At 40.5% G+C, this 11,111-nt stretch overlaps 1 protein-coding gene across 1 annotated transcript in view; it reads left to right on the forward strand.

Annotated features, from left to right (window-relative positions):
* The window catches only part of LOC311085991 (uncharacterized protein), an 83,169-nt gene extending 76,247 nt beyond the window's left edge, over positions 1-6,922 (forward strand). Inside the window, exon 14 of the mRNA XM_084118613.1 lies at positions 4,667-6,922. Within this exon, the coding sequence (XP_083974739.1) occupies positions 4,667-4,690 (24 nt within the window). The 3' untranslated portion in view covers positions 4,691-6,922. The remainder of the gene's footprint in view (positions 1-4,666) is intronic.
* The last annotated feature ends 4,189 nt before the right edge of the window (positions 6,923-11,111 follow it).

Below are 11,111 nucleotides of genomic sequence, written 5' to 3' on the forward strand. Positions count from 1 at the left end.
TTACTGTAAAGATAATGTTCTGTACTAAACTTATTTTATGCAAAAATATATATTTTATAAAACAATTTGGACTCTGAAATTGCTAAAACAAAGCCACATACTAACCAAGCTGTGTTCCAAAGTTGGCTATAGGCCTACTAAAAATAGTTTTAGGGATGAATCTTTGATTTGGGAAGGAATTAGGAATGAACTCGGGGGCCATGACAATACTATGCGTGTCAGGGGAATGTGTTCGGGAGAGACCTGGACAGTATTGGGCACCGACTCGGAACCGTGCTCCGTGGCTGAAGGGATATACACATGACTGGACACTAGGATGTCCCCAAGGGCTGCTGAGGTGTCTCTCAGGGTATCACTGGCGTGCTCAGGGATAGACTTGGGAGCGCCCTCCTGGGCTGCACTGGCGTGCTCTGGGGCAGCTTCCTCCAAAGCGGCGGGCTCCGGACTGACAGGAGCAGACTCGACTTGTTCATAGGCTGATGCAGTGATCTTGGTTGCTCTCTTCCTTCGTTTCTTTGGAGTCAGAAGACGATCTAGAACTTGACTCGAAGGTGGGAGAGAAAGTTTGTTACTGCAACCAGACTCTGGAACAGGCTTGACAGACTCTGGGATGACTGCAGTGGTCTTGATTGACTCAGTGGAAACTGCAGGAACAGTCTCAGCTGATACCAGGCTGACTAGAACTGACTTGACTGGATCTGGGGTGGCTGGACTTGACTTGACAGACTCAGGAGTCACTAGAGTGGACTTGACAGACACTGAACTTGGGGTGCCCTCGAGGGCTTCAGGAACAAACACTGGACATGGCTCCGGGGCTGGAGCCGACACTGGAACTTGCTCAGGGGCTGGAGCCGACACTGGAACTTGCTCAGGGGCTGGAGCCGTCACTGGAACTTGCTCAGGGGCTGGAGCCGACACTGGAACTTGCTCAGGGGCTGGAGCCGACACTGGAACTTGCTCGGGCTGGAGCCGACACTGGAACTTGCTCAGGCTGGAGCCGACACTGGAACTTGCTTCAGGACCTCCCGGGCCAATGCGCTAGGGGCCTCTAAAAGGACATTTGACTTGCCAACATGGGACCTCCTTTTCTTCGGCTTCTTAGGGCATGACAGTTTGTGCTTGACTGGCTCTGGACTGGCATTCTTGTTCAAAACAGATGAAATGAGCTGCTCTGGAACTTGAGCGGGCTCATGGACTGTAGGAGACTGTGCTCAGGAGTGGCCTGCGTGGCAATGACAGCAGGCTCCTCGGAGACAAACTCCATGACAGTTACAGGGAAAGCAGGCCGCTTGAGAATCACCTCTGGGTCCAGGACAGTGAGAACGGGCTGCTCAGGAACGGCCTCCTTGGCCATGATGGGCTCAATGAGAGCCTCTGGAATGGTCTCAGTGGCCAAAACTATGAGACTGCGCTGCTCTGGAATGGACTCCTCTGGGTAGACTGGAACGGTCTCTGCAGGCTCTGGGGTGACTGGAACTGGCTTGGGAAGATCTTGAACTGACTCGATGGAGACAGAGACTGATGCAGCAGTCTGAGCTGCCCTCTTCCTTCTCAACCTTCATTTTTCAGTTGGATTCAAAAGTGCAAGAGCTTGACTCGACGAAGAAGGATGGGTGAGGTGGTCACTACCGTCAGGATCTGGTGGTGTCAGGATCCTCCAATCCTTGCGATGATGCAGGTAATTGGTAAAATTCCAAAAGTCCAGGATCCTTACGCCGCCTTCACACTGGCAGTTGAAATCAGCTCCGATACGGCTACGAAACGACCGGAAGTCATTCATTTCCTATGGAGATTCGCAGACCGCATGCGAATGGGTCCGAAGCGGGTCCGAACGAGTGCGGTGCGAAAAAAATCGTGTCCGTTGGTCATCCGGATGCGTTCAAAAAATTGAACTCTTGCGAAAGGCTACGGACGGTTCCTATCCGACAATTCCAGCGGAAGTTAGCGTTGCTATGGTACTGATAAACAAACCTGAATTCTTAACTTTTAATAAAATAAATAATGATTTTATAACGATAAGTTGTCATGTCATTTTTTTATTTTCATTGATTTTCTAACGTTATTAGGGCAGTTAATACAATTAAAAGTCCACTATATCACATTTAGCAGACCTGACATGTCAACGTCCTGGGGAACTTTCCTCCACGCAGCAGCCTGTCTCTATAACCCCCTCAACAGAGAGATCATACAGAATTGTACATTCTGACACTGACAAAATCAACCGTTAATCTCTCCGCCATTAGTTCTACTCGCTTCCGACGCTTTTCAACGGTGTAGTACGACGTCCGCTGGTGGCGTATTGTGTATTACGGAGCTGATTTCAACTGCCAGTGTGAAGGCGGCGTTAAATGCTCCATCTACCACTGAGGAAGGGGATCATCCAGACAGTGGTTGAAAGCCTCTTTAAGAGCTGCATCATGGTACTCCAATCCCCTAGCCATTGTCCAGAAGAACTGGGCGAAGGATCGTACCTCACGGCCCTGCTGGCGCAGCGATGCCAACCGCTGCTGGAGTGCTAGTCTCTCCTGAGCTGTCGTGGGGGGGGGGAACAACACGGATGCTCATTCTCCTGGGTCCGATTAGGGCTGGTTCGTTATGTCAAGATTCAGAGAGGGAGGACCCAGGCGCAGAATGAACAGGGAGTGATATTTATTGACAAAGACAGGTAGAACAGATGATAATACTCAAAACACCACGTATAGCAGGCGGGCGACCAGGATACAAATACACCGGAGAGGATGAGTGATATGAATAATCCTGTGTGGATGCCAAACGGGAACTGGAATGAAGAGAACTCCAAACGATTTCCAGAAGTTGTCAATTTCTGTGGTAACTTCATACAAACATTGAACACAGACAACACACCAAAACGAACCAGCAGAGACATGAGGAAAAGAGGCACAATATAAAGGGACCAGAGCACATGACGATCAGGTGAGCACAATTAGTGAAACGAGGGCAAGACGTGAACTAAACAAGGGGGCGTGGAAACAGGAAACAAGGAGGCAGGACAAGAGGAGCACATGACAAACACAAACAAAGACAGAGCCATGTGCTCAAACACAAGACAAACATAGAAACATGAAACCATGACAACACAGACAAGGCTTCCAGGGCAGAACCCTGACAGTTTCGAGAAAGAAAACATCACATGCTAAATGAAATTAATCCTAGATGGAAAGAACTGGGTTTAATGCCCACTTAGAATTTATATTTAAAGTTTTTATTACAAATTAATTACTAAATGCTAAAAAGGAAATGGAAATCCCCAGAATTCTTATTCTTAAGCTGATCATGTTTATTCACAGGCTTTATCGTCAGTGGATCCAGAGGGCGACGTGATCTACAGCTCTGTGAAAAAACCTCGAAAGGCTGTGAGTTCATATCCATACACACCCTGCTCCTTCTTAATGACGTTATGAGCAAATTAAAGTAATTGATTGTAAATGAATAATTAATCTATTTGTACCATTTCAGTTTTTAGTTAGTGTAAACCTGTTAAATGTCACTTTGGAATAAGATTGCTGAAGTAAAAACACTTTTTAAAAAAAGTTACTTTAAGTTTACTTTAAAGAAAATGTTCTGTACTAAACTTATCTTACGCAAAAATATATATTTTACAAAACAATTTGGACTCTGAAATTGCTAAAACATCAAAGCCACATGCCAACCAAGCTGTGTTGCAATGTTGGCTATAGGCCTACTAAAAACAGCCACCAAGTGTCACGGTTTGTTGTAAACATGCGTATGAAGATGAAGGATCAAAAGTCTTTAATATCAGCAACAGGACCACAGGATAAACTTCTGCAAAGTATTGACGAGGCCGAACAAACTGAACAAAGAGAGAAAGTACTAGGCTGAATCCGAAATCGCCCCCTATATCCACAAAAAGGGCATTATTTGAGGGGACAGCCATTTGTAGTGGTGTCCGAAACCATAGTGGACATTATTGAGTGCACTTATTCAATCCCATAATGCACCGCAATTAGTGCAATAAAGAGTGTACAACCGATGTACGCTCAACGGCTGTCCGAATTCGTTCACTCCTTTTCATTCTCTCCCTCAAGTGAACAGTGTTAGTGGACTAACATAGGGAACAGTGAATGAGGGATTAGGGGGTGATTTCGGATTCAGCCCTAGAGATCCTGAGGTGCACATCGCTGAACTACCATTTTCATCGTAAGGCAATGTCTGAGTTGAACAAGATGAATACTGAGGTCACTCAATGTGCTGCAAATGCAACTGAAGAAAACACAAGCAAATAGAAAAAAACACCAGCAAATTAAGAAAACATCATCAGTTTGATAACACGTGCTGCAAATACAGACACGTATTTAGCGTTGAGTTTTTGCAGCACGTTTTCTTAATTTGCTGGTGTTTTCTTTAATTGAGCTCTCTCGGCCACCGTAGTTTAAGCTTTCGAATGATACATAATTTAAGATGAATAATAAGATATGCGATAGGAAAAAAAGGCAATAAAAAAGAGCACTAAGCATCCCACTGGTGGGACACTGACAGTTAACAGGTTGTATGCAGCTAAAACTGTAAATGTGTCAGTATTGTGTGTGTGTGCGTGTTTAAAGTTGGCTTTTATAGTTGAAACAAAATGAATAATTCCAGTCTTGCATAGAAGTGCATTTCATTTCTCTGCATCTTTACATCACAGGGACATTCCAGAATGGATTATTGACCAAATGGAGGACAAAAGTGACACAACAACACGTTAGAAAGAGCTGAAACCTTCATTTTTATTTTCATGCAAGTCCAAATTAGGCCTACATAACTTGTAGGTTTACGGAAATGCAATTTTGTTAGTAGTTATTAAATTACAGTTCATTTAAGTTTGAATTAATTTTAATTGCACAATAAATAAGGACATTCAATTCTCTGCGTAAAATTGCTCATATAGCCTAATACACATCTGTCCTGTAAGTGTGACGCCATCTGATGGTGAATTTTATCTACAGCTTTACCATGTACCTCTTCATCTGCTCAAATTTATATCAACAATTTTTAAAACCAAGTAATGTATCATTCGTGATGCCTTGACCTGTTCAACAATCATCTCATATGTGTGATGTTCTCATTGTAACTTTTTAACATCTCAGTGGTGTTTTCATTTTTTCTTTAAGTTCTGATGTGAAACTTCCTGAAATTTTTAAAGGAATAGTTCACCTAAAAATGTAAATTCTGTCATTAATTTCTCACCTTCATGTCGTTCCAAACCCGTTAGACTTTTGTTCATCTTTGGAACACAAATGAAGCTCTTTTTAATGAAATCTGAGATCTTTCTGTCCCTCCATTGACAGCTACGCAACTACTACTTTCAAGCCCCAGAAAGGTAGTAAAGACATCATTAAAGTGATCCATGTGACTCCAGTGGTTTAACCTCAGCTTTATTGAAAGTGGAAGTTGCGTTGGCTGTCAATGGAGGGACAGAAAGCTCAGATTAACCTCAGAACTAACCCTTTAATATCTGCCTTTAGATGCTATAGAGACCATGCAGCGCCGGTTCTCTGTAATATTCTGCAATTATGGGTACATTAACTAAGTTAAATGCTTTAATCCGTTCAGTCTCGTGTGTATCATATGATGTATTTATATTGTTACTGACCAGCATAGTTTAGCAGTTTAATGATGATTTTTATTGGGTATATACTTGTAATTCAGGCATTATTTGAGTGTTTTGTTCTACTGTGCTGTATTCTATAGAGTCTCTGTCTCCCTCATCTGGTTCTGTTTGGGATCTACACCCCTGTAATGGGCTAATGATGTGGGTTGAGATGATCAGTGGAGGCAGGTGTTTCAGGTTAATGAGAAGCCTTAAAAACCCTCAGATTGTGGCGTTCCTGGAGGAGAAGGAGGGGGTGAAGATATTTGCTGGGTTTAGTCAACTGGTGCTTTGTGTGGCTGTTGAAGGAATCAGTGTGTTTTTATTGAAAGAGTGGGATGATATTTCCCCCCAAAAAAGCAAGGTTGGAAAAACAATGAGGGATACAAATGCTTCCCTTTGCTTTTTTGGGCTTTATTTTGTCTAGTTTCAAACAGTCAGTGAAGCAGGGTTACTTGTCTTTTTTATCTTTTTAAGCCTGGAAACAAAGTTTCAGTTTGTCTTTCAACATGAAAAATGTGTACCCTTTAAAAATCTGTTTAATGCACTAACAAATGCTTGCCCTTTATATGAACCTGACCAGTTAAATAAACCGTGTTTGAACAGTCTTTTATGGGTTGTTTTAGTCTGTTATACAAATGAGTCTTATTTGCATTCGTCATTATTTATTCTGCTTGTTGAATTACTTTGGATTTGTACTTTGTACATGTTTTTATGGTTTTGACTTTATCAGTGGATATGTATAATTATTTTTTGAAAGTCATTCGAATTAAGACAAAAAGCTGTAGAAAATGTCTGCAATTATTACCCAAGATAAAAGGTACAGACTCATTCTACAATGACCAATATAGTGGGGCATGTTGTCACAATGGAACCTGCTATTTCAAAGCGAAATTTAAATGGTAAACGATTATGAAACGGCAAAGATTTTATTATGGCCAGCCAATATTATAAATGTATCCATTTATTTGACATAACTGTGATAACTGTCACTGTGTCTCAACCACCAGCTGAGGGCACTCCATCATTCTGCTTTATCTCACCATGAACTACATTTCCCATAACCCATTGCCTGGATAATCATGTTCTGATTACTTCCACTTGTGTGTTATTATCTTGTTCACTTTTGTCTATTTAAGCCCTGTGTATTCACTCTTACTTTGTGAAATGTCTTGTTGCACTGCAGTTCTGAGTGTTATCTTAGTTTCCTGTGTCTTGGGTTTTTGATTCTCTGCCTGTGTGTTTGACCTTTTTCCTGTAATATGTATTATGATTCTGGATTGTCCCAATAAATCTGCGTTTGGATCTTCACCCCAAGTCTCTGAGCAGTTCATAACACCCTGAAATTGATAATGTATGAAAAGGTTCTCAATTCTGCTTTTTACATTACATACCTGACTCTTGTCTGAATGTATGTCAGTTGTCATGTCACACAAGGCGAGGAAGCAATAATGCAAGTAAAACGTATATTTATTAGTAGTTGCAAAGAGTCAGATGTAACCGGGGCAGGCGGATTAATATGAGAATGAAACACGGGTTTTATTTTTGATACATGAAACGGGATGAATTCTCCTGTACGCCGGAGTAAGGTTGAGGCGGACTGCCACCGGACTAATGATTTTGGTGACAGTGAACGGGCCAATGAATTTGGGAGCAAGTTTATTAGAAATGGAGTGGAGTGGAATATAGTTCATAACACCCTGAAATTGATAATGTATGAAAAGGTTCTCAATTCTGCTTTTTACATTACATCCCTGACTCTTGTCTGAATGTGTGTCAGTGATGTTTTGTTGGGCTTGATACCCAAACAAGAATGGAATTTTGATTTTAGTTTATATAAACACTATATACAAAATATCTCTTTTTATGAATTAAGGGTCAATAATCTATAAGGCCTTCAGCTTCAGTGTTTTGTACATTGTATTTGTGCATATTTCGTTGGGAAGTGTTGTACTGTAAGGCTGCCTCGACTCTTTGCTTTTATCTAAACCTTTTCAAGTGCATGTTTAACTAAAATACTAAAATACCATTCCTATAGCATTCCTGTGTGTGTGTGTGTGTTCTGTTTTGTTTGCCTTTGGCTTCATGTTCTATTGTCCTGTCTTGTTTTGTAATGTGTAGGGGAGCATCTTTTATATGTATATGTGTGTATATATGTATATGTGTGTATATATGTATATGTGTGTATATATGTATATGTGTGTATATATGTATATGTGTGTATATATGTATATGTGTGTATATATATGTATATGTGTGTATATATGTATATGTGTGTATATATGTATATGTGTGTATATATGTATATGTGTGTATATATGTATATGTGTGTATATATGTATATGTGTGTATATATGTATATATATATATGTATGTAAAACCCATGATTAAAAAACTAAATAACAATTAAACATAAAATTGTTATTCACTTTCACAGTTTTGTCAAAATGGTGATTTGAATAATGCAACATTTTGTTCAGTAATGGGTGAAGAAAGTATTTTATTTAGTATTTTTGAGTAAATGTTTTATATCAAATTGAACAAGAGAATCTGCTTATTCAGATTATACCACTACTACAGTATCTTTTAACATGCTTTAACCTGTTCACAAATCAAATTAGCCATAAGTAAAATGTTGATTGTTGTTGTGTTGTGGCTAGTTTGAGTTTGCTGCTGCTACTTTGCTCACTTGCTGACGCTTATTTTATGTGGTTTCAGGCGATGATATTTCTGCTCTGAAACGGAAACAGGAGGAAACAGAGACAGTTCAAGAAGTGACCAGCTCCTCTCATACACACACACTCCACTAGCACACACACTCCACTATAGTCATGATTTACCTTCTGATTCTCTCTGGGATTTTACTTTACATCTTACAATTTTTTAAACTGATTTTTATTCATTAATAACACAAGGACAACAAAATAATATAACAACTCAATAGAGAAAAATAAAATACAGATGATACAAAATTAGTAATAGTCTAATTGACTTGAATTTGTGAAGTTAGATTTGAATAGTCAATATATTTCCCATATTTGTATATGTTTATGAAATTAACTGAAAATTATAATCCACTGTATACAAGTCTCATCAAAGTGGTTTCCCCTATCATATGGATAAAGCTTTGCATTAACCAACTCTTAAATATCACATTCAATGTTATAGAAAATAATCTTGAGAACAGAAACGCATCACGTAACTGTAAGAGTAAAAAAAATAATAATAATAAAAATAACTACGCGCTTGTTTGTAAAAAGGTTGTGAATTAGTGTTCAATACGGTTACAAGTCACGTGACAAAAGAACGAAGGACTCAAACCCGAAGACTCGAGAGATGAACTAATCATTTCTGTTTCCGTTACTGACAGCATAGCCTCTATGGAACTGACAGGAAGAACGAAAGACTCGGACTCGAACCCGAAGACTCGAGACTCGAGAGATGAACTAATCATTTCTGTTTCCGTTACTGACAGCATAGCCTCTATGGGACTGACAGGAAGACAGGAAGAACGAAAGACTCGGACTCGAACCCGAAGACTCGAGAGATGAACTAATAATTTCTGTTTCCGGAGTCCGGACCGGACCTGTGTCACACGGCCCGGCCCAGATCAGAGTCAGACACAGACGAGTCGACAACTAACGTCTCGACACGAACCCGAAGACACGAGAGGAGGAGAACAAACGTGATAAATATGAAGTTGCAAAAGAAAGAACGTCTCGGATCAGGAGGTGAGGTCAGATGAACTAAAACTGCAATAGCCTGAACTTAAGACTCAACAACTAATCAATTAATTAAACATTTCAGTTTCTTATAATTCTTCTTCTTATTTTTTACAAATGTAATCAACATTTTCACAAGTACTATATGTGTTGGGCTATTTAACATGTAATTTTAATTATATTCTGCTGAAATGAACGAAATGAACGAAATGACTCGAAAAAAGATTCGTTCATTTTGCTGAACGAGACTCAAAGATCCGAGTCAGTAAAATGATCCGAACTTCCCACTACTAGTACAGAGTACTTTGATGCCGACGGAGCTACAGGGCGAGCTAACATTTCACAAACACTTTTCAAACTACTGCGTGTTGTGGAGGCTGAGGCCTCAGCTCTGCGCTTCAGCCAATAACAGACAGTTCTGAAAGCGCTTCAGCCAATAACAGACAGGTCTGACTCGGGTGCAAAACCAATCAAAACTTCCAATTCAGCTGGGGGGCGGGGCGTTCAAACCGCGCTTTGACATCCAATCACTGGCGCTCGTGTTTAGAATCTGTATCGCTAACGTTTCCATATTTTAGTGAATGTAAGTGTGAGCTATGCTCATATTCTGATTTTAAAATGTAATTATGGCAAATCCTGAAATGGGTCATCCCATTGATATTACCAGAGCACTGAGCATTTGAAGTAAATAAAAATATCGGCTCATAACATGGACACCGTTATTGCATGGACGGAGCAAGAACAATGTAAGTGTCTTGAAAACATTAACACAGTTCAATTGAAAGGTAAAGCTCGCCCTCTTAAACAATACAATTAAACTAAATGTACGAAGCAAACTTTGTACAAAGCTGAAAAACCCTCAACAACAGTGAAATGAGATTGCATGATTTATCTGTCAATCAGATGCATGTAAAAGTGTAGTTCGTTACAACACACAACTTTCCTGCGAGTCTTAATGGGCGTCGCCATGACACTCCATACTTCCTGTTGCCGGTATCTCAGTTCCGGTTTAGCGTAACGCTTAATGAAGCTTGCACACAAGGGATACTCGCGTCGCGGTACAAACGCGTCATTTCTACAAATGAAGAAATTTTTATGGTATGTTGGTCTTAAGGGCCCACATCAACCTAGCCCATAATCGATTGTCAAAGTTTTTTTTTTTTTTTTTTCGTCATCTACTGAATTTTTTCGTCAACGATACCAGGGACACCGAAACACCGGGGAACATCAAATTTGGTGGGCATGTAGCCCCACTAGACTTTTACGGAAAAATTTCGTTTGGTCCCCGGGGGCCACTCCCCCCCCCCGCACTGGGCCCCCCCAAACCCCCAAAATGCAGTTTTTCCTAAATAACTACCTGAACCGTGGCACCGAGGATGAAGACATTTTTATGGTATGTTGGTCTTAAGGGCCCACATCAACCTAGCCCATAATCACTCATTTGTGATTTGCGCCCCTCCCATAAAAAATGAAAATGCAATATTATTCTGCTATAATTGCCCCTATCTTCAGTTGAGATGTTCAGAACTGCACCATATTTCATGTGTATGATTAACTTGACATCCTCTGGGGGTATGCGAAGTTTCGTAGAATTTCATCCATGGGGGGGTATAAAATAAATTCATTTATGTTTACATTTAGTGACTGTACACTCATCGGCCTGTAGATGGTGGTGTTGAGCGAAGGGTTGCTGGTTTAGGATGATACTGTCACACACACACATGCAGGAATACAAACAAACGCAAGCATGCACACACACTGACATCCACACGCACAGA

This window comes from Abramis brama (genome assembly GCF_963993115.1).
Source record: "Abramis brama genome assembly, chromosome: 7".
Taxonomy (NCBI): Eukaryota; Metazoa; Chordata; class Actinopteri; order Cypriniformes; family Leuciscidae; genus Abramis; species Abramis brama.